Source organism: Elgaria multicarinata, chromosome 7 (assembly GCF_023053635.1).
Source record: "Elgaria multicarinata webbii isolate HBS135686 ecotype San Diego chromosome 7, rElgMul1.1.pri, whole genome shotgun sequence".
In the NCBI taxonomy this organism is placed as follows: Eukaryota; Metazoa; Chordata; class Lepidosauria; order Squamata; family Anguidae; genus Elgaria; species Elgaria multicarinata.
In genome coordinates, this window is record NC_086177.1 from 83,218,884 (window position 1) to 83,245,637 (window position 26,754).

Below are 26,754 nucleotides of genomic sequence, written 5' to 3' on the forward strand. Positions count from 1 at the left end.
ATCTGCATAAAGGATTGTCCTGCCCCCCTTTCTTTCTTTTCTCCTTGCCTTCTTCTTGATATCCAAAGTCATTGTTTTCAAAAGCAAGTGCTGAGGCAGCAGTTTCCCCTCAGTTGTACGCTTCAATGCTCTTACAAAGAAATCACTTCATTCCAGATGAGATTGTAATTTCAATTTGTCTCATTCATTCGGAGGGATGTGAATTCTGGTATGATTTATGTAGGAACACATCCACTATGGAAAAGACCTGAAATAATCAAATTGCTTCAGCCAGGTACCAATTAGTCATCCAGCGATAATTTTCTATCATTTTGGCTTTCTTATTACCTAATATGCTAAAGATGAAACAGACCTTTTTCATCAGTTTTGTTCCTATACATAAATAATACATTTTTTGCTGGTTTGAGTTTATATTTTCCCTCCTTGTTCCTCCTCCTCTCCTCATTTTACAGTATAAATTGCAGGTTTTTATCCAGTGGAGGCTGGTGGTTCCGATGTCAGTGGGGCGGTAAATCCACTCCGGGTTTCAGTCAGACTGAAACCTGGACCAGATTCACCACCCCACTGATATCAGAGCCACCAGCCTTCACTGTTTTCGGAGGAGCATCTCACCATACTTAGAAACAATAAGCAAGAGTATGAAATTCAGTAACGTTAAATCAAGAAGCAGCTGAAACTTTCTACACAATTGCAAAAATGGAAAGATTTTAATTTCACATTTGTAAAAGGAAAACTTATATTTTGCAGTCATGCTTCTCACCCCTCCCTTCCACTCACACACATTTTAACATTCTTGATTTCAAACCAGTAGAAATCAAGAAGAGGGCAGAATACCTTGGAATGCCACTGGTAGCAGGAGACCTTGCTTAAGGGGAGGTCACCTAAGCAGCGTATAAAATATTATTCTGAATGATATAAAACCATTTTCCATGATCTGCATAAATAATAATAATAATAATAATAATAATAATAATAATAATAATAATAATTTATTTATTTATTTCTTACCTGCCCCTCCCTCTGGATCGAGGCAGGGAACAACATTAGATAAAAATACTATAGATACAAATGCAAAACCATAAAAAAACAAATATATGTGTATAGCCTTGAGACTGATTGTCTTGTGACAAATTGTTAGGTGGATAGAGCATTGGATCAAGTGGTGACCAGCCACAAAATCCAGCCCATGTTCTTTAGCCTAACCTACATGAAAGTGTTGTTATGAGAATAAAATGATAAAACTGATAGACACACAGCCCTGAGCTCCCTGGAGGAAGGATAAGAAACAAATGTGATCAATAATGTGTAATAGGTTTAAAAAAACATGTGTGATGCAGATGCCCAAAGTTATAAATCTATCTATAAAGGGGTAAGTGAGAAATTAATTCCTATCGAGATTTTTAAAGGACTTACCCAATTTTCACCTCTCAGATCAAGATGTGTACTTGAATGAAATTTGTGGTTGGAAATCCAGACAAAAATGTGTTTGACAGTATGCACACATTTGAAAAATGTGCAAAGAAAAGCTCATACATTTCTAAAATGTGCACAATGACTGCATGCATGCAAAAATGAGTACATGAATATGTACATTATGAAAAATCTGTACAATTTTTTTTAAAAATAAATCACAGGTTCATGCAGAAATGGATCAGCATGAGCTTAACTTAACAACAACAACAACAACCTGACAATCTTGACAAGAGACTGAGATTGACAGATTCGTTCATCCCTTCTTATATTCACAGACCCACAACAGCTCTGTGCATACCATCATATTAAAAAAAAATTGCATAGTCAGATACGTTTAGCCTATGTGGGCACCAAATCTTTATTTGATATATGATAATCCCCTTGAACCTTCCAGTTTCTAGATATCATTAATCTTGCTGCTGTTAACAAATTCGTTAACGAATTTGTGGGCACCAAATCTAACCAGTTATGGGTCTGCATCATAGCCTCTTAAGGTGTCAATGTTGAAGTTTACTCATGGGTGTGTACTGTTATACTTTTGTTATATCACGGAGAAAGGGAGACTGTGTTTTGGTGCTGCCTACAGTCACTTTCCAGAGAACGGCTCCCTTAGAGTATACAACTGTAACTGTCCATGGTACCCACATTACTCTTTTTGCTGCTCTTCAATAGCAGTTCCATGTTGGTTTGACGGTTTTTATAACCTTTGGAGCAGGACCTAGAAAAAGCCGTTACTGCAGGGAGGGGCACCACGCAGGATGTGTGCCCCCTCCCAGCCATTTTCTGGAGCCAAGAAAAAGAGCCAGATTTTGCTTTAAAACAAGGCGTGCAGGGAACACACTCTTTTACTAACACAAAATCGTGCTCCCCCGCACACCTTGTTTTGAAGCCAGAATGAGTCTTTTTCTTATTGCTGAATTTGACAGCAATTTAGCAGTGACAATTCCAGAGGTGGCAGGGGTGTGTTTGGGAGGAGGGAGGGGAGAAATCCCCCCCACCAACTGAAGTTTGCCACTCCTGTAATACTGGCTCCTAGTAGTGTGACCAACAGTGCTGCAATAGATGTATTAATCATTCCAAGGAAGAAGAACCTTAGAGAGAAATCAAGCATAGTGTGCAGGTGACCAGAGAAGCTGGACAAATGGAGTCTCTTACAAATAACTGGCTTTTGCCATCTGCATTTTGATTGACACAGCTTTGCACCTGTAAGCAAACAATAAAGGCCTAGAGGAAAATAATGGCTCTTGTCTAGCAGCAAGAAATGCAGAATTGCAATACAGGATGTAATGAAGCCCCTGCCTTCAGCCGCTAGCCAGAGGCACTACTGTTTCTTGTGGTGGGGATGGAGTGCATCCCTGTTGGGTACCCAGAGTTCTCAGCATGCCGTGGCAGCATACATAGTTGTACGCACAGCTCCCCCTTTCATTTGGCTAGTCTGCTTCTCATATACCCATTTGATGTGCTACGTTTTGTCTCTGAGGTGGAGCTGTTTATTAAGTTGCCTGCACTATCCTTATTTTGATTTTTTAAGAGGCGGAGGCCAACTCTACTTAATAACTATGTTTCTGAGTATCTATGCTCTGGAAGGTGTCTATGGATGGTGCCCTTCTTCACCCTTGTTGCCTGAAAGGAGAGTGGAAAAATTTCCCTGATAGGGTAAAGGTGGCAGATGCATGAAATCTTCTGTGCCTTAGAATGTATGGATATCTAGACCTGTGTTCCAAACCCCATTTGGCTGTGAAGCTCAGAGCCAAACTGGATGTTACATTGCAGCTGTGTGGAATGCTGTGCCCATGGCCCCTTCCCCATTCCAATGGATGATATCCAACGTGCACCCTACTTGCCAAACTGAATGGAACTTCAGTTAGTCATGACTAACTTGTCCCATTCCTTTCAGTGAGTCTATTCTAAGTAGTACTTATTTTGGATTTCCCCCCAAAGTGTCCCTGAGAAGAGGGGTTTTGCAGTAGAGGAGAGGTGTATAAAGAGAGTGCTTAAACCTACCTCTGCCAGCTGTTTTTCATCTGAGATTCCCCCCCCCCCCCAGGTTCCACAGGGTTCTAGACCCAGAGTAAACTTTGGTCTGGAACACTGGTGACGGTAAACTCAGGGCGGGCAGGGGAGTTTCAAGTGAAAAACTGCTGGGAATTGTACAGCTTCTTAATAACATAAGAAGAGCCATGCTGGATCAGGCCAAGGATCCATCTAGTCCAGCATTCTGTTCCACACAGTGGCCAACCAGTTGTTGACAAGGAACCCACAAGCAGGACGTGAGTGCAAGAGTACCCTCCTACCCATGTTCCCCAGCAATTGATGTACATGGGCTTACTGCCTCTGCTACTGGAGGTAACAATTAGCTATCGTGACTGGTAGCCATTGATAGCTTTCTCCTCCATCTAAAGATGCATAGGATTGCACCTTTAGCCAATCTAACTATATGGTGTCCCATACATAATCTAAGATAAGAACATCTTTCCACTTCTGTCACCATAGATAAGGATGAGTTGTGAGGAGTGACCACATTCCATAGCAGTAGCCCCAGGTGTGTTTTTTAGCCATTAAACATGCTAGCATGTTAGTTCTCATACATCCTGTCAACTGAGGTTCAGTATTCTGGAAAATACAATATTCATCATTTGCCACTTTAGAAGGGCAGCGTATCTTCTGGGGTTGCAGCTATTATATCATCTGATTATTCATATTTAAAACTTGTACCTTATGAAACTGCATACTGGGTTTTAGATCTGTTTGCTTCTAATTAAAATGATGATAATGTTAGTTATATAGATAATAGGAATCACAAATTAGAGGGCATTTTGTTTAGCTCATTGCTTTTTGTGTTTGCTCCTTACAGACTATATGGGTCAGCACCTACGTGTTTACAATTTGCTTTGCTGCTAACGTGGGATTGCTGTACGGTGTAGTCTGCACAATAGTTATAGTGGTTTTCCGCTTCCCAAGGTGAGATATTCTTGCAGATGTTCTTGGAAGCAAATAATTTTGTTACCTGCTTTTTTGAAACATATAATTCTGCTCCACTGACAGCAAATATACACTATAAACTTAAATTAGTTGTATGCAAGATTACCTGCCATGCCTACCTTCCAAGAATCCTGGGGCTTGTAGTTTGTTGCTTGTACTGGTAATTCTTTGTGCATTCCTCTGTACATGAGGGCATGAGTATTAACCAATTTAAGGTGCATTCCTGTGTACATTTAGACAGATAAATCATAGAATCACAGAATCATAGAACAGTAGAGTTGGAAGGGGCCTATAAGGCCATCGAGTCCAACCCCCTGCTCAATGTCCTACAACTCCCAGCATTCCCCAAGCAGCTGGCTGGGGAATGCTGGGAATTGTAGGACTTTCTTTCTGTCTAAACTTGCATAGGATTGCACCCTTAAGGGCCAAAATAAGACCAATTTAAGAACCAAGAGAAAAAAAACCTTAATGCTATTATAGGATTTGGGGATGTCTTTTGCAAGGAAGACATGGTGGGCAGGGGAATGGTGAAACGTTTGCCTCCTACTCATACACTCCCTGCACATTTGTTCTTCAATGACTGCTTTTTCACCCCCACTACACCACTAGCAGTGAGGGTCTTCGGAGCAGCCCTTGGAGGGATCGGGGGGGGGGGGGGCGATGCGGCCCCTTGACCTGCATCTGTTGCCCATCCCTAGTTTAGGATGACAGTCTTAGGGCTGAACTAGATGAGATGGCAGTAATTATGTGATTGGGCACTTGAACTGAACTTGCACTGCAGATACAAAGGACACATCTGTATGTTGCTTGTTTTGGGACTGAACTCCCACAGGGTGCATATAGTGTATCTTCAGTCCATGCTGGTTTCCTAGCCCATCAATATGGCTGAGAGGGATGGGTGACAGCTGTGCCGTTTTCACAACTTGCTTTCTACTTTTGGATTTTGTGGAAGATATCCTGGGAGCTTTTTGAGCTATACATCTGTACTGCAAGTTGTACACTACAATGCTAACTTGACTGACTTTCAACTGTATGGATCCAGGTGCTTTGTACATGTAAAATCAGCCAGTGAATACTTACTTCTCATGATGAGCAAGCAAAATTAAATACGTACACCCACTTCTACGATGAGCACAAATACATTCTTAAGTACATAATACTTATTTTTCCAATTAGTTTTTTTGGTTTGTATTTTTTTTTTACAATTTTTAAATGTGCAATAAGTAATGTGCACCATCTGGAGCACTGGAATAGCCAGATATCACAAGGACAATGTTTAATTTCAAAAAGCTTACTTAGGCATTTACATTCAAGGTGTGGATTGTTATATTTTCTGTTTTCACCTGCCTGTTATAGAGCAATGACGCTGAGCCTGAAACATATGAAAGAAGTGGAGTGCAGTTTCAAAACAGAAGCAGATTCTGTAAGCTTGATCTTCTTATTCGCCTCTATATCGAGAGAAAGCCAAATTTCAGCTTGGGGTAAAAATGCCCTGTACTCCTCTTTGCATTTGCCCTTTGTAGAAATGCATATATTTCAACTCTCTTGCCCAGGGTGTGTGAGCGGAGGCTACCTGTGCTCATAGCACTATGGGGTGAGAGAGAAATAGCATTATTCCTCTTATATATAACCCACTAAGAACCATATTTACGTGGCAGTACTTGGCATTCATGTGGCATCTCCTTGGCATTCTGGACACTACTGTACAGCATGCTTTAGGTGCATAAAAGTGTCTGGGGGCATGTGGCATCTGCACGTTGCCAGCTGAAACATCCCTGCCCCATGGCAATTCTGTTTGTTGTGGGGTCTGCTAAGTAGTCTCAGCCTGTGAAATGAGGCATGGTATCACTAAGATATGCAGATACTGCAAATAATGCTATGTTTGATTTTTTAAAATCATTACTGTATTTTCTCAACTGACTATTCTCTTTAATTCCAAAGGAGTCTTTACAACAAATAAAAATAGTGTCAGTGAATAATCCACTAGTCTTTCTGAATGTGAATAAGTTTCACACTGACGTATTACAAATAATCCAGAAAGAGAGCACAATTGCACAGCAGCTACCTGAAGATATGAACAAGGTAAGGCATGTATAGTAATAGAGTGATGATGGGTTGCTTCTCCTTGTAATTTAAAGTCCCAGATTTCACAGCACTCACTCATATTACAAAGGATTTGAAGAAGATCATGAAAATACTAAGTAGAATCCTGAAATATGACACACCACTAGATCTTCTACTGATTTTGCTGAATGATATATCACCTCCTATAAAGAAAGAACACAAAGAATTTTGTCTACACAAAATATTGTTTGCTCCCAAATGGAAAGTTATAGTACTCTGCGACGACACCGACCTCACACAGAAGGCCTTGCCTAGCACACCCTTCTCAAGCCAAGCACCACCTCTTGAAAAGCCTGAAGAAAGGGTAAAAACAACACAACCTTTCCCCTATATGTGAGGGAACAAGGTAAAGGGTTTTGGAAAATAGGTTCTGTTGTTGAGGTACTGAACCGCAGGTGTATTGGTAGATGCTTTTACACTATGTAATATAGCAGGTATTATTATTATTATTATTATTATTATTATTATTATTATTTATTTATTTATTTATATAGCACCATCATTGTACATGGTGCTGTACAGAGTAAAACAGTAAATAGCAAGACTCTGCCGCATAGGCTTACAATCTAATAATACGTACAAGCCGACACGTGGTTTGTGGTAACAGAACACAAAGTAAAGTTTATTGAAATTTAACAGATCTTTGGTATTTCAATTTAGATCAAACCTGCTTATTTTTATATTTAAAACAACAATCCCAAGTCCCTTAAAATCTTATCTCTTCTCACACCTCACACACCAAACACTCTCATGAAGCACAAGCCAGACTAAAATCCCCAGACTAAAACCAAAACCAAACTAAACTAAACTAACTCACAATCCCCTCAGCCAACTACTTATACTCCTCCCTCCCCCTTTCTCACCGCATCACTAGCCACACCCACTCAGTCAAACATTCCGCACTCGCTAGACATACAAATCCAGACATACCTAAGGGACAGAAAGGTGGATATCGCCACATACTCCCTTACTGGAAAGAGTGGTTTTACAAAGTATAGGATCCTGCTATAATGGCAAAACTAACATTTTACTTAAGAGCAAGAATATTGGGCAATTTTAAAAACACATTCTGTGAAAGTTGGTTGCCCTGTACACAATTCTGTCAAGAGAACTACTACCTCCTGCATTCTCAAATTGGTGTTTATTTTCAGGTCTTCTTTTCAATGTTGAATGTTGTTAAAATGAATTGTAAAAGAAATTTTAAAAATAGTGTTTTTAAAAAAAGAAGAAAGAAAAGAAAGAAAGAAAATTAAACTATACTTTAGATAAAGGATGGGCAATGTGATGCCTTCCAGGTGTTTTGGACTACAATTCCCATACTCCCTGACCATTGACCATGCTGGCTGAGACTTATAGAAGTTGTAGTGCAAAGGATCTGGAGGGCACCAGGTTGCCCACCCCTGCTCTAGATTTATAGGACCGTGACTGCATTGTACATGGCTGGAGAGAGGCCATGACCTGGGTGCAGAGCGCTCTTCAGAATGTGAGGACATAGAAAGCTGCCTTACACTAGATCAGACCCTTGGTCCATCCAGTCTTGTCAACACTGACTGTCAGTGGCTTCTCAGGGCTTTAGGCAGGGAACTTTCCCAGCCTGAAGATGCCAAGGATCGATGCCAGTGTAGGCTGGTGGCTCTGATTTCAGAGGGACTGTGGTTTCATTCTGGGTTTCAGTCAGAACCGGCCAGAATTTGGGAGATATGGTTCAGCACCTCGTATAGCTCCTTCAGAGTCCTGGCTGGTTCTGTCCAAAACCGAGAATGGGATCCCAGTCCCTCTGAAATTGGAGCCACCAGTCTCCACTGGATTGAACTGGGACCTTCTGCATGTAAACATGTGTTCTTTCTATTAATGAAGTCTCAGATTTGATGCCCGATGAGAGATTTTATCTCTTGTTCAAGGAACACATACATCATCTAGTCAAATTATGTACAGTATATGTTACTTAAACAAGGTAGTAAACATCAGTAACTAGTGAACTTGCTAGTAAACAGCATTTGGGCCTTGCTACTACCAGTAAAGTTTGACAGTACACTATTGGCTGGTCTCAACAGAAAGAGGCAGGCACCTAACAGAATAAATGAAGCACCAGATTTCAGGGTATTCATGTAGCCCCCCATCTTGTTATTCAAAGTCCCCTTTTAGTTTGTGTCTGAGATGGCCACTAATCATGAAGGTCCATTGATAGATGATCGAGGCAGCAGATCAACTCAGCCATTTTGTTGACTAGCTCACATGCACCTGTAAAGTAGGAAGAAGCTATTCCATCTTTTCTTCCTTAACAGTTTTTTTGTGGATAGAAAAAAGATGGAAGTAGTGGTGGGAATCATGAGAGGGTTACAAATTGAAAACAACATTGTCTGGACTGGAATCACCCAGCAGTGGCCAGTGAGGTGGCTCACTTACAAGAGCCACCAATGGTTGCTGCAGGGCAATCAAAGTAAAAAGGAAACATCTGTCCTTGCCTGAAATAATGGGAGGTTGTGGCGAAGGCAGAGGGTGTCTTAGTCATCGCTTCGTCATCACCCACTTCTGTAAGGCAATTGGCAACAGGAGGAGAAAAACCCTCCATTATCAGAAACAGTCAGGAAATGGTGGCGGTAGTAGAGGAAGATGTTGTCTCAGCACAGTGTAAGTGGATGGTGGCTTACTGGCTAACAGCCTCCATTGATATGGGGTGCTGACTGAGACGTCATCTGCTTCTATCACCATCACCACCTCCTCCTGCTGACTGTTTCTCCTAATGACGAGTTTCCCTTCTTGCTTCCAAATGCCCTGTAGAGGTGGGTGGTTCTCACTGGACAGTGCTGGATATTATAGAAACATCATACATCTCCTGCGCACTTTCTTCCCTCAAGGAATCTGACCCCATTAAAGCTGCCCTGGAACCTCCCACGGCTCATTGAATTGGGAGCACAACATGTTATTTATTTTCCTCCTGCTTAGTAAGATTGTGTGATTTGGCAAAACACAGGCCAAATTCCATTGCTACAGTGGCAGGGCCCTTCTGTTGATTTTGGTTAGATATGGTTGAGAAAGCAAGAGCTTGATTTTTCAGAACAGCAGATCATCCATCACACTAAGCAAAGTCCTTCATTATATGAATGCTCAGTCTCTTTGGAAATCAGTGTTTGAGGCTATGGAGTTGATCCAGTTTAGGAACCTAGGAGTATGACTTCAAGCAGGCCTAAGAAAACAGTAACCTGGTTGGAGCCAGGAATCTAGAAGCCTGTGGTCATAGCACGTGCCAATAAATTAAGCCAAGTAGCTCTGATACTCAACACACACACCTCTCTTCCTGCTGAAGCTTGACACAAATAGAAAATGAGCTGTGCACAATAAGCCAAGAACTCTACAAATATGATGTGTGCTAGTGGGCTGGGTGTGTGTGTGTGAGCAAGCCTATGAGCTCAGGAGATGATTAGGCAAATTTATAGCGAATACATCTTATCAGCAGCCATGAGCCATCCACTTCAATGGAACCTCTGTGTTCAGAGGCAGTGTGCCACTTGCTGGGGAGGCTGCAGTGGGCCAGGGCTTCTGAGCTTCCTCGAACTATCTAGCCGGGCACTGGTGGGACAAAGGATTTTTGGTTAGATGGGCCATTGGTCTGATCCAGCAGGGTTCTTCAGTTCTTAAGCTATAGAGGCAAAGATAATGCAGGATAAGGCTATCTTGATGGCTATATATTACCTCTAATGTCAGAGGGAGTGTGCATCTCTATACCAATTTCTAGGAAACATTGTTGGAAGACTGCCCTCATATCCTAACTTGTGGGCTTCCCATGGGCATCTAGTTGGCCACTGTGGAAACAGAATGCTGGACTAGGCAGACCTTTGGTCTGATCCACATGGCTCTTCTTAAGATATACATGATGGATGCTGGTCAAACCTTCTTCTTTTTTAAAATAGCCTAGATAACTTGGTATACTCTGCTGTTGTATTTTTATATCTTGCTATTCTGTTGCTATTCTGCCAGAACAAATGGCACTATATGCAAATAAGAGACTAGGCAAAAATAAGCCCATCAATCCAAATATGGGAATGTCTATCTTCACCACCATGTTTTTTGCTCTTCTGTGACTGGAGAAGAGTCGGCTGCTTCAGATGTAGTGCCAAACCATAGTTTGGCAATGCACAAGCGAGACTTGAATGCTCCTTGGGCTGATGTACTCTCTCCTCCTTTCCCTCACATGCTGTGATTCTCTCCCACCCTGATTTGAGGCAAACCATAGTTTGCTGCTGCTCCTGAACTCATAGCCCATGATTTGCACTTGGCCTGCAAACCAGGGTTGGAAACCAAGATCAAAATGTCTTAGCTTGTTGAGCAAATGCAACCGATATTTCGCCTCAAAGCAGGAACGGTGATAGGGAATCACCACATGCAAGAGAAAGTAGCAAGGTGTAAGCCCAAGGATTCTTCAAGGCTCATTTACACAGTACCAAAATAATTTAGCATTGCATGTGGATTATCCAGATATGTATGCTGATAAAAAGTTATTTTGTCCTGGAGGGTTACCGAATTCTCTGCTCACCATTAAAATTCCTCTGTTATAGCTGGTAGACAAATGGGATGGCATTAAATCATTGCTAGAATATCACTATCAATGAGTAGTCACAAATGAAAGAGAAATGTGAGGCTTCCACATCCTTATTATTCATCAGGGTTGCCTATGCACCCAGGGTAATCACAAAAGTGCAGAACGCCAATTTTTGCAGAAGGAAAATAAGAAATCCTATCCTATCATCACCTTATTTTTCTTTTCATTTCAGTGTGAACAGAACACATTGCTCAGTCCATTATCCAATGGGAATTGTCATGGTGAGTTTACTATTTTAGATGTAAATACTAAGTTGGCACTTAATTTTCCCATTCGCATTTAAGGAGCAGGGTCAGGCTATTAAAGCTTGATTAAGAACTCAACCCATTGCTGCTCACATATCTTTCCTCTGGCATCGTAGTGGGCGAAGGGACATATATGTGGACGAGCGAAAGAGGTCAGGGATGGATCCTCACCTTTACTGTTCTTGAAAGTCCTCAAATGATGGAGCCAAGGAGTTGTGTGGAGCCAGGTGTCCTCACACTATTACCAACAGGAGTTCAAAGCAGCCTTCTATTTAAATACCCACAGGGTAGCCATTGGTGGCATGGAGTTGGGTGAGAAGGGACAGAGTGCTCCATTCTTCTGCAACCAGCATAGAAACCAGTTTGGCTGCTTAAGAGGTAGGAACCTCACTCCTCCATGCCCAGCACAGAAACGCGGGGGGCTGCTGTAGAAGGTATAAATCCATTTCTCCCTCTTCTGCCAGCCGCTAGCAGGGTTGCACTGCAGGCTAGTAACTTTTGTGGGCTAATTTATTTGCAAGGCTGCTTCGAAGCGTGGAGAATCCGCCTGTCTGGTTCTGTCCTCCATCTTATATTGGTGCTGCCACTGCTGGAACTTCCTCTCTCCTTAGTAGGTGGCTGGGAGAAGGCAGAAGAAGGCTTTTGGGTGTTGCTTCTTGCAAAGAACTTGCAGTGCAAATAGCCAAGTTACTTTTCATTGTGTTGGAGAGGTAATATGTACCTCAAACTTGACATCTACAGCAATATATGAGAACTTTGCATGACGACAGCTGCCATGACATCCTTTTGCTGTCACAGAAGAGAGATCCATTTGGCTCTGATCTCACCCTACCAAGATTTCCCTGCAATTTTCCCAGTTAAAGGCCAGTGCAGAAAAGCAACACCCTCCACGGCATCAGTGTTCTCCTTATGTGTCAAGGGCTGTTTGTAGCATGGGGCGAGTGCTGTTCTGCCCCATCACTGCCCCACAGTTTAAGTGGAGGCGGCTGTGCTTCTAGCATTGGCACAGTACTACAAGGTGTGGCGTTGTGCCTTCCTTGGGACCTCTCTGCTCAGTCCCCTGTAGCGGAAGGCCACATTATCGCTGAGAGTGTGTCCTGTGAGTATGGCAGCCAGCATAGAAGTAAGAGCTCTCCCTTACATGCAGGCTTTCTAAGGAGGTTGCCTATGCACCCAGGAAATGGAGACACCAGACACCCGTGAACTGAGAGGCAGTGACAGAGAAGGCAGCAGGAACATACCTGACATAAACATACCCAGACAACTTGCTTGATGTGATGGCACTTAGGATCGCCCAGCATGGATGACATCTGGCATCTTTGGGCAGCTGCCAGGGCCCCAGCTGGGCCCCCACTGCTGATGTCTGCCTTGGGTCCCACACACCAAGCAATGCTGGCTGGATCTAGCCACCCTTTTAATTCTCACAATGCCTCTTACTTTGTGGGAAATGAAGAGTGTGGCTGGACCTGGCTGCTCCACCCCAGCACTGCTCAGAGTCCCGCCAGTGCCGCCATGTAAGCCTGTCGGGGCCGACTGACAGGAGCTCCCCGCTCCCCCAGCAAGCTTTACCCAGATGCCCCAAATTGGGAGCCAACCCCTGTCACTCAGGAAGCTAGTCCTGTGGGATGTGCAAGTGGCTGCCAATGGGAGAGATGAGAGGGAGAAAGCTTTCCTTGAGTAAAGCCCCAAACATGGCAGAATCTACTCCTTTCACTTGGGAGAGCAGGTTGCCTCTGGCTGCCTCACAGTGTACTTGTGTGTCTGTCCACACCAATGCGAATCTCATTCAGCCCTCCCCAAGTGGTGCCCTTCAGATGTGTTGGGCTACAACTCCCATCATCCCCAGCCAGCATGGCCAATGTCTATGCTGGCTGGCTGGGGATAGTGTGAACTGTAATCCGATACATCTCCAGAGCACCATGTCAGGGAAGGCTGATCTCATTCTCATATCTTGTCTTTTTTTATTTCATTGGGATGCATGCTTAGAGAGGAAAATGTCCTGCATTTCCCAGCATGCTCCAAATGAGAATTGCAGGACTTTTTTCTGGCTGGTGAATGCTGGGAATTGTAGGACCTTTTTTTTTGCACAGCATTGTGCCCTAGGGGTTTTGTGGGGGGGCGGGGCGGGGGAGGATATCACATTTAACCCCCTAACACGGGCAAAGAGGCCTTATCACGAATGCAAGAAACCTTCAGCATCCATGCTCAAAGGTGGTATTTTTCAAAAATATAAAAAAGCAGTTGTGAAATTTACATGCTATAAATAATATAAATATTATGGGCCTGTGTGACAAACCTGGGGACGTTGATATGTCAATACTAACCCCCCACCTCAATTTAAGTAAATCAATAACCACTAGGAAAAACAAATACTGAGTGATTTTCAAAGCTTTTGATGTCCTCTCTCATAATTGCTGATTTTCTTCTGGATACTTTTGCAGTGGTTATAGAGAGGACTGCGTTAAACCCTAGTGGTTCTCTTAAGTCTATTCTTAGCTACTGTCAGCCTGGAGTTTACTTCCTTTGATATTAATTATTTTTTGTCACCTTGCAGCATATTTATGCACATACAATTACATAAGCCAATAAACCTCTGGAGCTGCAAACTCGCAAGGCAGTGGATCTTTTGACTACTTTTTGAGAAGGATTTAGTGCCAATATAAATCCAGACAATGTTGGCACCTAAGTCCCTTGAAGAATTTCAAAGCTCTTTATATTCTTTGTCAAAACTATTTGGTTTAAACCGTTTCCTTTTGAACCTCCATCCTTTTGTTCAGGGCTTTGTTGTTCATAATGGTTAAAAGGTTAGTTCACACAGCCGTCCTTGATTTATGGCCTTCACAAGAAGGCCTAAACCCATGTCTGCTACATCTTTCATCACCAAACCTTCCAATATCAGGGGGGGAAAGCAAATACTCATTACTTTTATTAGAAACACCCTCCATACTCCTGTCTTAATGTATGTATGTCAGCCAGATCTCCAGAATGGAATGGAGTGTAAATAAGAACATAAGAAGAGCCATACCCGGATCAGACCAAGGGTCCATCAAGTCCAGCATTCTGTTCACACAGTGGTCAACCAGCTGCCTGTGGAGAACCCATAAGCATGGCAGGAGTGCAACAGCACCCTCCCATCCATGTTTCCCAGAAACCGGTGTACATAGGTGTACTGCCTCTGATATTGGAGGTAACATGGAGGCATCAGGACTAGTAGCCATTAATAGTCTTCTCCATGAATTTGTCCGATCCCCTTTTAAAGCCATTGAAGTTGGTGGAATCGCTACCTCTTCCGGAAGTGAAACCTGACCTGGATAACTGTCCAAAATCCCCCCAAAGGACATGAGTGCAATAGCATGTTCGGCTCATGTACCTCAGCAACTGGTTATCCAGAGGCATATTGCCTTCTATGAGTGTCATCACACAGGGGGAAATCGTGTTTCCTTACCGTTGCTTCTCCACACTTCCTCATTCTTCCCAGCAGAGAAAGAGCAAGTAAACAAAGACCACATGGCCCATTCAGGCTGCTTTTATCGCACCACTTTTCCTGCACACAGCCATTGGAGCACATTCCATTTTTTTTTAAAAAAAAATGGATTAAAAGGGATCTATTTTGCAACATAAAAGCAAGTGGAATGAGGCAAGTGGGAGGCAGATGACATCGTCTAAAGGATGTGCGCACATCTGTAAGTGGGCAGCAGCGAGTATGCGATAAAACGCTTGTCTGATGAACCTCTACATTAGAGGTAGCATATTGGCATCATGTCTACTAGTCATTGCAGTGGACATGCTGATCTCTTGAGGTTCAGAGGCTGCTGACCTGTTCCACGGAACCCTTTTAGGGTTGGACTCGATGGCCCTTCCAACTCTACTATTATATGATTCTATTCTATGAACCTAACTTCAAAGTGTGTTTTGAGAGAACTCACGTTTTTATTGGAGATGTCAACTGCCATTTTTTTTAACCGGTTAACCATCTATTAAAATAGAGGTGAGGAACTGTCCGGGCATAGAGTGGATAAGCCTGTGGTGCACCCCAATCCAGCCTCTAGCCCCGCCCCTGTCAGAAAGTCCCGGTGCTGTGCCCTTGTGTGCTCTGATGCCATTACACCATGGGCTGCTACTCATTGATAGAAGGAAAGATCAATATTTGCTGATTTCCAGTATACGTTGGTTCAAATGGACATTTCCACTGATTTCAGAGGTTTGCCGAATCTGTGTCTGGAGATGTCAGAAACACATTCATTGCTTTATTTTTTATTTTTAAGAAAGTAACTTTTTCCCTCACCGGTATAGGAGAGTCGTCATTACAACAGCATCCCAATGAAAGGCACACCCTAATATTCGACTGCAGTGGTTTGACTTTCTTTGACTACACTGGCATCTCTGTGCTTACTCAGGTATTTATGATCTTTCCTAGGCATTTTACTGTATCTCCCCACCTATGTGTGCTCTTCTGGTGAAACCCACACTTGTCCTGCTCCTGTGAAGACTTTTAACACAAAGTGATGGCTGATGAAAAAAATATATCTGTCACTCAGTTTCACCCAGTTTTTCCATTTAGGACAGCAGAAGTATTCCTGATTCAGAACTTTCCTCTCTTCTATCAGAATATCGCAGTCCAACCACTCAAAGCGATGTATTGTCTTCAATGTTTGTGGACTGGGCACAAAATGTTTGTAGTGTTTTCAGTTGTTTACAGCATTGTTTACTGTGTTTTCAATTGTTTACATTCATTGTTTGATGATGGCAACATCAAACTACAGCCCATATAAGTTGAACACTTCCAACAGAACTTCCATGCCATCTTTTGTCACATCAGACATAGTACTTCTCAGTGGCGTAATTCACTCTTTAAGCTGTGAGTCCTCTTGTGAAATCAACTGACATACATATACATGGGAATCAGCTTTCAATTCTGAAAGTATCTATATCTAATATCGCTCTAGCTCCCATGTTCAGTTTCTAGTTGTCCTTACTTTTTGTCTTTGAAAATTAGGGATGCTCAAGGAATTTGTTCAATCCACATTTCAAAGTGAACCAACCTGATCCGAACATCCTGGACTAGGGGTCCCCAACATTCTTGGCTTAGTGAGCACAATTGGAATTTGGAGATAGTATCAGGGGTGCTCTCACAAAATGTCTGCCATCGGGAGAGGAGTTTACCTATTCATAAAATGGCTACCAACACTCATGTCCCAGAATTCAAACTAGTGAGGCTAAAAGAAAAGTAACTTGTCCAAGAGCTTAAGTGCAAGGCAGAGATTGGGAGCTGAGCATCAGAACACAAAGCTACTCTTTTCAGCCTCAATAAAGATGACACTGGAGGGAAGAATTTTACTTTGTACCATGCCAGCCTCTCAAATAATAATAAGAAGTCTTAAGAAACAAAATAACATTTAAAAAAACAGGAGAGGCTGGGAACCTGGGGGTACCAAGAGAGGTGTCCATGTGGAGACCCCAGTCTTGGACTAACATGCAGATCAGAACTCAATTATCCTTCAGATTTGGCTCTTTTCCAAATGTTGTGATGGAGCTCTTGGGTCACAAAACATACCAAAATGCATATAAAATGGATACTTTAAGTTTAAGATATATTTTAGAAATGCATGTTTAAATATGATTTCTGCAGTTTTAGAGATTTTACACATTGATGCAAAATTGGGACTCCATAGATTCATGGACGAACATATGCAAAACTGATCCGGAATAGAGATAGATCTGTCAAGTTCCTTCTTCTTTGGTTGGTTTTTCTTTTGAAGAAATGCAGTTTGCTCCTTTTTTCACCTTCTTCTTTAGTGCTCCCCCCCACCCAAGCCCTTTGGCAGCCTTCCGTTGTTATGATTGGATGCTTAGCGATTGAGAGGATTACAGAGTAGTAAAAGAAACGTTCAAATCTCATGAGTCAAACATTATTTCTTTGTAACTGGATGACAGAGAGGGAGAGAAAGAGTCATACCAGTCACAGGATATGTGTAGTCGGCATTTTTATATTGCTACATCATGGGATGTAGTAGAAATTATTTGCCAGGTAAAAACTGGCAGGATTTGTCCTCAAACAATATTTGGCAGCTTCTTGGGGTAGATTCAGTATTACCCAAAAGCGTCGAAAAGAGCATGGAAAAGATGCTCCTGCATCCTTGTTGCATATTTCCAGTTAACCTCCAAAGTGGCAAATTATAGATTGCCCACCCTCCATCTCAGGGAGAAATTTAATGGTTCTTGAATCTAACTCATAATCACAGGAGGGTAACATCTTTATTATTAGGACCAATGAAAACATCACAATACAGTGAGCAAGCTTCCAAGTTCTCCAGAAGGTATATTGAGACTAGATGCTATGCAAAACTGGAGGAATGGTGAATGGTTCTGATGTACCAACGTGGTCATCTAGCAGTGGAGGCTGGTGGTTCCAATTTTGGGGGTGGGGGTGAATCCATTCTGGATTTCAGTCAGAACTAGCCAAAACTCTAAAGGAACTATCCGAGGTGGTGAACCCAATTTGGGAATAGGTTATCTCTTTTAGAGTTGGGGCTGGTTCTGACTAAACCCCAGAATCAATTCCCAGACCCACTAAAATCAGAGCTGCCAGCCTCCACTGGCTAATAGATAACCATTTGGTTATCTCTTAACCAACATGGCTTATAGACAACCAGGGGGCAGGCTGGTCATGCAGGGTTCTAAACTGCATGGAGAGCTTCCTGCTGCAGAAGTTCAACCTGCAACACATGGCGCTGCAGAGCTGGATATGGTGACGCGATGGAGGGGGTGGCGCTAAGCCCCCCCCCAGCTCTCCCTCCTCATGCCTTCTCCATCATGTGAGTTGAAACACTTGGGTAAGACTCATCTCTTTGTGCAATCTAGCTCATGCATCTCCTATACCTGTAGCATTAGATGATATCCAGAACTGGAGAAAGAGGCTGCATGGGATAGAAAAGTGGAAGGAGGCCTTCACCCTTATAAAAGTGTTATGCCTAGATCAATAGATCATTTCACTGTACTTTCCTGTATTTCTCGGAAGAGACCACATAAACGTGTCTTATATTTCATGACTAAGTTCTGGAGGCTATCACAGAACAATGTCTTTTGGTGGTGACCGCCCAAAATTGTTGTAATTTTATTAATATTGTATTTTTCTTTTAACTGTAACCTGCTTGGAGAACAATGGTTGAAAATCAGGCTGTTCAGTTGTGAAATGAATAAAACCTGCAAATGACAGAATGTCAAACAGCAGGGCTGTGAAAAGCCTTCTCTTGCCATAAGAGTATCCTCTGTATACAGCTCTATATCTTTGTGTTTTATATTGTATTTTATATTATGCTTTTATACTGTTTGTTATATATTTTGAATGGTTTTAATGGTTTTAATTAAAACCATTAATTAAATGGTTAATGGTTAACCGCCCAGAGAGCTTCGGCTATTGGGCGGTATAGAAATGTAATAAATAAATAAATAAATAAATAAATAAATTTTTTTTTTGTAAACCGCCCAGAGAGCTTTGGCTATTGGGCGGTATAAAAATGCAATAAATAAATAAATAAACAATTTACCATGGGGCAGAAACTAAATGCTCTGAACGAGCTGTTTTCTTGAGCTGCATGGGCTGCATCTTCCATCAAAGGATTTTAGACATCTTGTACCTGCCGGTTAAAAAAAACACCTTTTTATTATTAGGAATGAATGTACATTCTGGCTGATACAGGTTTGCCACTTAAAAACTTGATGAATGTTATGGCCACTGTAGATTTAATATTTGCATTATAGTTAAAGCAAAAATGCACATGGAAGACACCCATAGCATTAAGATGTCATCGCTGTATCTGTGCAAATCTTGCTCTATGTGTGTCTTGTCCTAAGGGTAGGGCACCGGAGACAAATCAAATGTATGTATAGTCCAGCTTTCCACAACCTGGTTTCATCTTGATGTTTTGGACTTTAACTACTATCAACCCCAGCCAGCATGGCCAATGGTCGCTGGGAATTGTGGCCCAGAAAAATCTGGAGGGAATCAGGCTGGAGAAGGCCGTTCTAGTCCTTGTATGTTTCTCATTTACATTACTGGTCAAAATAAGCGCAAACCAGTCCAACTTTTCTGCTAGAATGATCCACTTCTATATAGGTTGCGAAGCAGTTATTGTCTTCAAGCCCTGCTTGTGGCTGTCCTTGGAGGCATCTAGCTGGATGCTGGACATGATAAATCTTAAGAAGAACCTTCCCAAATTAGACCAATGCTCACTTCTACAATGTTGCTTTTAGCCTCACTATTCCACACCACAAAAAGATCATAGGTTTGGGGAGATGTTTATATTATGGAAGACTTCCCTCTGGTGGCCACTTGCATTATAGCATATATATTCCTATACTACTTACTTTTCAGTGCATATTAGCGTGGGGACAGTGGGCCTTCTATTCCAACGCATATTAGTGTCGGGGTGGAGGCGGAATAGTGGGACTTGCTAACTTGCATACCTTAATTACTGTAATGCTTTTTAAAAGCCACCCGGTGTCAAAATCTAGTTATTGAGAGAAGAGTTTGAGGGAGCAATGTTTCACTTGGATGTGATATTCAAACTCTTTAGTAAAGTATTTTAATATTTGCACCCTTTTAGATCTACATGGAGTCTAAAAAAAGAAATATTGATGTTGTGCTGGCAAATTGCAAAGGCAAGTCTCTGTTTTCAGTAAGCATAAGTTTAAGAAGTTACTTTTCTGGGCGCTCTGCTCCCTTTGAAAATGCCGCGTTCATGTCTTATTACAGCTTCTTTGATGAAGGCGCTGAAGCACAGCGGCAAGCTAGAATCAGAGAATGCTGTCTTCTTTGAGTCAGTTTCTTCAGCTGTTCGTGCCGTTCAGTTTAACAAGGTGAGTCTCAATGCGCGGGAGCTGAAGAAGATCAGAGACCTGTCAGGCTTTTCTGTCTAGTTCAAGTCCTCGTGCCAAAATTACTGATCAGATGGCTGAGGAGAATTCACAAACAGGGCGAGATGGTTGTGTCCATGCTCTGTTGTTCATCTTCAGCATCTAGAAGTCAAGAGGCATCCTAAGTCTCAATACCGAGGCCGTACTTCTGGCACTTCCTATTCTTTGTCACTGATAGTTCCACGATCCATTTAGAAAAAAGCCCTTCGCCGCATTGGCCTTCGCAGTGCCTGCAACGATGGCATTCACACGTGAATTATGAATGACGTGTTTTAGAAAATCCCTTTGTTTTTCTTATGTGCTAATTTCATTGGATGACCTGAGATCTTAGTTACTGAGAGAGGTGAGTCATGTTTTCCTGATTCACTCTGTCTAAGCCATGCCATTCAAAGTGTAATAACTCTGTATCAGCCTTCCCTACCCTGGTACCTTTAAGATGCATTGGGCTACAACTCCCATTATCCTCAGCTAGCATTACCAAAGTTCAGAGGAAAAGGCTGAACTGTATTGTTATGCATATGCACCTCATTTCCAAGCAGTAAGGCATTTCATGGGTTCCATTAACTTACCCAAGATTGTTTGCTTAGAAGTAGGTCATTGGAGACTTATGGGATTTCTATGATATAAGGTTTATTTACACGCCAATCATAATGGTGGTGGTGGTGGGGATAGCATTAACACTCCCAACATATTTCTGTTTCCCATCATATGCCTAGGAGAACCAAGAGTGCCAAAGGGCTTCCTGCAGGAAGCAAAATCAGCCCTCTGTCCCCTTTTCAGATCCAGTTCCAGCACAGACTGACTTCCTGGTGCACACATAGACCTCACTCACCCCCTCCCCTGGTCTAGCGGGGGAGGAAAGATCACCTATGCGTTCTTGGGTCATCCTAGCTCCCACCGAAACAGATCACCAGAATGTTTCCAGGCCCTGTCTATTGCTAGGTCTTGGAGAGGGGATGCTTCAGGGTATCATGCTGATAACTCCACTGACTAAAATCTGAGCCAAGAATTACAGCAATTGGAAGGGGACTTGTGTGGTCATCTTGACACACCCATAACAGTGGCCTGGTTCAGACAACACGTTAAACCATGCTGTTTAACCACAAAATGGTTAAGGGAATTCCCTTAACCATTTTGTGGTTAAGCAGCATGGTTTAGCATGTTGTCTGAACCAGGCCAGTATCATGCCTCTTTTATGCCTCCTAAATTCATATTTTTTCTAAGCTAAACAGCCTCATAGGTCACTGACATGTTTATTTACATAGGGCAACCATTTTGTTGCAAAAATCGATCCATGCACATGTATGTACAAAAACAGAAAAAAATCAGACAAAAAGGTGGACATGACATCTTGTCACGGACCAGGAGCCCAAATCCTCATCCTAGGAGGATCCCAACCCCTCTTCCTCAGAAGAAGAGGCTCCTGAGCTATCTGACCAGGGAGAGGAATTGGTTACAGAAAGGTGTAAAGAAGCTTCCACCTCTTCAGGACCTACTTCTCCAGGAAAACCACAGGGAACTCATAACCCCCTGCATCCAGAGATCACATTGTCATTCTTGGACTCTGAAGACTCCAACCTTTATGACACCAGCATGCCACCACCGCCCCAACATCGTCTCAGCCCAAGGCTGTTAAAAGTGACTAGGCCCCTTTAAGAGGCCCCTTGGTCAGTGTGGGGGCAGGGCTGTCCAGCCTGAGGCCAAATCTACACCTTGTGTCAGATCATTATGAATGTGGAATAAAAAGCAGGGAATAACACTATGAAAGAGGTATATGGAATGTGGTTTGTACCCCAACAGTTATCAGTGCACTTCAGTAGCACTATAAAGCAGTAGTGTAGATCTAGCTTAAAAGAAGCCAAAGCTCCACTTAAGCCCCAGTCATGATCTTCTGCTTGTTGGAATAACATAAAGACAAACTTATCTGGCTTCCAGCCCCAGTCCTAGTTGGAGCTCTCCATGGTGCTGTCCAGTTCTTGCCTCCTTGAGAAACCTGACTTGCCCCAAACCTTGGTAAAGACATGATCCATAGTGAAACCATGATACCAGTGTAACCCAGGCCTCATCAGTGCCCATCAATGGCACTAAGACAGAGGCAGAACAGAAAACATCTGGGGGCGTGGCCATGATGGCCATCTGCTGTGGCAACGGCACTTGTCCCTCATCTCCGTTCTTACCCATTCATCAATGGCTGCATCATCTGTTTAATGATATGTCCAGCCCCATTTTTGCAGCCTCTACTATACAGACCTCTCCAACTTGGTGCCCTCCAGATGTTTTGAATGACAATTTCAGGATTCCAGACCATTGACTATGCTGGCTGGGGCTGATGGGAGTTGTAGCCCAAAACATCTGGTAGGCACTCGGTTGGGGAAGACTGCTCTATACAGTATGGCTCAGGGATATTTGGGTTGGAACCAATGTTGTTATATAAACTCTGTTTCCACATTCCTCGTTTCATAAGGCACCAGCTTGTCTTATAATGTAAACTCCTGTAAGCCTCTTCACTTTAACTGTTATTAAACAAAATGTTCAGGCAGTGTATGGAGTTTTGGTTTTCCATTGTTTTATGCATGACTACAGAGTTGGCCGGGGTTCAAGACAGAGTCCCCTCCAAGGCAGAGTAAAGTTAAACTAGTCAATGAGTTGTTGTTTTCTGTTCTTTCTCCCCTCCCCCTATTACCATGAACAGACACATTCTGGTAATTAAATTAGAAATGTCTTCCTCCTTCTTTCCCACCAAAATTGCTTTAGTCATATTGACTGAACTAACGAAAACTGGTGGTGTAAGCTTAGCTAGTCTCCAGGACAGAGGAAGTGCAACGATGTAGCTATTTGAAACGTACTTTCTCTCTGATTTTAGCTGTTGCTTACCTATGGGTCAATATGTATGGGTTAGGGATGTGCTCTGCTTCTAATCGGACCGGCGAATTAGAAGCGGAGCGGGGTGCTTCGCCTCCCTTTAAGGCGGAGGCGAAGAGGAGTGGGGGGCCGGCGGAGCGTGGCGAAGAGGATCGAGGTGAAGGTGGATCCTTCGCCTCGATCCGGAGCTCCGCCGGAAAGGTAAGTGGGGTTTACTGGGCCCTGTCGCTGTCGCCCATGCGGCGACAGCGGCAGGGCCCGGTAAACCCCCTCCTCTCCCTTACCTGCCTCCGTCCGTGGTCTGTCGGCTTCTTCAATTGAGCCCGCGGTTCAACCAGGAAGTCTAGGCCGCACTTGCGGCCCAGACTTCCTGGCTGAACCGTGGGCTCAATTGAAGAAGCCGACGGACCGCGGACGGAGGCAGGTAAGGCCCCCCTCCCCCTTGGTCCCTTACCGGGCTCTGCCGCCGTTGCTGCACGGGCGGCGACGGCAGCAGGGCCCAGTAAACCCCCCCCCCCGCCCTCCTCTCCCGGCCTTACCTGGCACCACTCCCCTCCACTGCGGAGCTCCGATTCGGAGTCGGAGCTCCGTGGCGAAGAAAGCGGAGTATGGGCGGAGCAGCGCGGAGCGGGCCGATCCGAAATTTTCGGATCGGCCTGCGGGGCGGAGCGCGGGGTCCATGCTCACCCCTAGTATGGGTACATACTTATGGTTTTGTCTGGCAGATTTTTTTCAATATTTGTGGCCATGATGTGGTGTAAAGGTTTGAATTGTAACGTCATCTTGGCTTCAATAACCAAATGACTTGGTCCAAACTGTACCTCTGGAATCCTTGGACTGTTTCAGGAATGGCCAGCACTAGGTTTGAGAGGGCCTTGGGCAAGGGACCCTCTCCAGGTCTCCCCATACCAATCTCATAATCTTCCCCCTAAAACTTAGAAGGAATTAGCAGTGACAGGCAGTGATAGGTAGCCTGACGTTGAAAATAAGTTCCAGGTAAAATGGCTGCAGCAGCTGTGCCATCTTAATTTCCCCAGAATTCCTCTGGGCTTCTCTTTAGAGCAGCAGCCTATTAAAAGAAGAAGAAGGATGTAGGTGTCAACAGCAGTGGTCCATTCAGGGCCGATGGGCCCTGGCATTTGCTTCACAATGTGGTTGCTGATCCTGGGCCTGGTTTCAGGCCATCTTTTTCCTGTAGCTTCCTGACACTTAGTGGCTACAGAGAGCCCGAATTACTGGGTGAGAAATGGATCCCTTTCAGCTTTCCATAGCAGCAAAAAAAAAAGAGGGGAAAAAAGAACAAAAGTAGCAGCAGTTTCTTTCCATCTATCTGTCCTCAAAACAGTGCTGGAAATTGGAATTACCAAAAGGCCATCAAGTCCATGGGTCAGCACCACGCAGAACAACACATTGCAATCCTGACTGCAATATATTAACTGCAGGCTACGGACTGAGATTGAGATTACTGGAAGAGAAGAGAAAACTTCTGTGTTTTCTCCTGAGTAAATGGAGAATCAAGGAGTAGGAGCCAGTGAAATAGCCTAATGTGGAGTCCCATGAGACAATTGAATCCATCTTATTCGCCATGTAATTTGCTGAGTTGCCTTTAACTTTCAGCTTAACACACCTGTAAAATAATTCCATGTAGGCATCATTCCTAGGTGGTCTGTATGTCACAGTTACTACTACTTGCTTTTATCTAAAAAAGGGGGTCTTTTCAAAGCATTGTTGTAGATTGCATGTCTTGCATGTAGAAGGGCTCAAGATCAATCCCTGGTATCTGCAGCAGGAAGCAGGACTGGGAAAGGGCTTCACCTGAGACCCTGGAGAGCCACAGCAAGCCAGAATATGACAGCATTGGATAGATCGATCAGTGTTTTTACACAGCCTTCTCAGGGGCCACTCCCAGGCAGAATATAAATTTAATAAATGTATTTATTTATTACATTTCTATATCGCCCAATAGCCGGAGCTCTCTGGGTGGTTCACAAAAATTAAAACATTCAAAGTATAAAACAACAGTATAAAACCATAATATAAAATACGATATAAAAGCTCAACCAGATAAAAACAGCAGCAATGCAAAATTACAAATTTAAAACACCAAGTTAAAATGTATTTATAGACTTAAAATGCTGGGAGAATAAAAAGGTCTTCACCTGGTGTCTAAAAGCATATAATGTAGGTGCCAAGCAAACCTCCTTAGGGAGCTCATTCCACAGCCGGGGTGCCACAGCAGAGAAGGCCCTCCTCCTGGTAGCCACCTGCCTCACTTCCTTTGGCAGGGGCTCGCAGAGAAGGACCCCTGAGGATGACCTTAGGGTCCACGCAGGTACATACAGGAGGAGGCGTTCCTTCAGATAGCCTGGCCCCAAGCCGTTTATTTAAATCAATCAATCAATCAATCAATCAATCAATCAATCAATAAAGCAGCTTTATGTATTCATCTTCTTGAACAACCAGAACTGGTCCTCTGGTGAATTTTACTATTTATGTAATACTATTGTAACCTTTTCATTACAGCAGGATAGATGTCAAGGACATAGTCCAAGGAGCTTTAGTTTGGGCTGTTTTTATGGGTCTCCTTTCAAAGTCAAGAGCCTGGATTGTTGATGACTTACATGCTAATGCAATTACTCTGTGAATGATATTCTTCAATGTGTATCTGTAAGGTAAAATGTGTTTGTTTCTTCAATTTTAGAATTTCTGCAAGCCTAATGAACACACGGAGGTCTGATACAGCTTCTCATCTACAAAAGGAACCATACCAAAGTATTTCTTCAGATGTTTAAACATCGGATTTTGTTGGTGATAATTTCTACGCCAAGTATATTTAAAAAACCCAAGAGCAACAGTGTTTACTGTCTTATTGTTCCTGAACTCACTCACTTTCTCTCTCTCTCTCTCTCTCTCTCTCTCTCTCTCAGGTTACCATATATGACAGGCTTTTTAAAAAATAACCTGGATTGTTCTTTGATGGTTACATATTTTTGTATGCATTTAGTTTTAAAAAGAAAAAAAATAGAAAGCCATTAGGAAATTACAGTAATGTATATTGTTTTAGTTCTGTCCTACTGAACTTAATTGTATCATTTTGTTCACAAGAGAAATACAGCATTATTGAATTTTGTAGTGCAGTTGATGACATCTGATCCATGATCTAGAAGTAGTGACATGCACATGCAAACTGTGGTATAAGATCATCTTCCCCCAAATACCGAACAAACACACTAGAAGAATCATATCATACCTCTATCACTTTCTGTCAAAGCCACTAAAGTCACTGATTGTTCTACGTGTTGCCTGTGGACTGCAGTGCCTTATATATCTTGGATCCATAGTTGGCTACAGAATTGGACTCAAAGAAGGTACCAACAGTACCTTCTCAAACTGGGGGGAGGTAATGAGTGGGGTACCGCAGGGCTCAGTCCTGGGCCCAGTGCTCTTCAACATTTTTATTAATGGTTTGGACAAGGAGGTGCAGGGAACGCTTATCAAATTTGCAGATGACACAAAATTGGGTGGGATAGCTAATACCCTGGAAGACAGGAA

The 26,754-nt window shown here is 42.9% G+C and overlaps 1 protein-coding gene across 1 annotated transcript in view; it reads left to right on the forward strand.

Annotated features, from left to right (window-relative positions):
• Positions 1–26,216, forward strand: part of SLC26A7 (solute carrier family 26 member 7) — a 93,393-nt gene extending 67,177 nt beyond the window's left edge. The window contains exons 11-18 of the mRNA XM_063129886.1: positions 4,328–4,434; positions 5,812–5,878; positions 6,397–6,537; positions 11,352–11,400; positions 15,718–15,821; positions 20,031–20,085; positions 20,180–20,283; positions 25,904–26,216. Coding sequence (XP_062985956.1) covers positions 4,328–4,434; positions 5,812–5,878; positions 6,397–6,537; positions 11,352–11,400; positions 15,718–15,821; positions 20,031–20,085; positions 20,180–20,283; positions 25,904–25,939 — 663 coding nt within the window. The 3' untranslated portion in view covers positions 25,940–26,216. The remainder of the gene's footprint in view (positions 1–4,327; positions 4,435–5,811; positions 5,879–6,396; positions 6,538–11,351; positions 11,401–15,717; positions 15,822–20,030; positions 20,086–20,179; positions 20,284–25,903) is intronic.
• Positions 26,217–26,754: the final 538 nt, after the last annotated feature.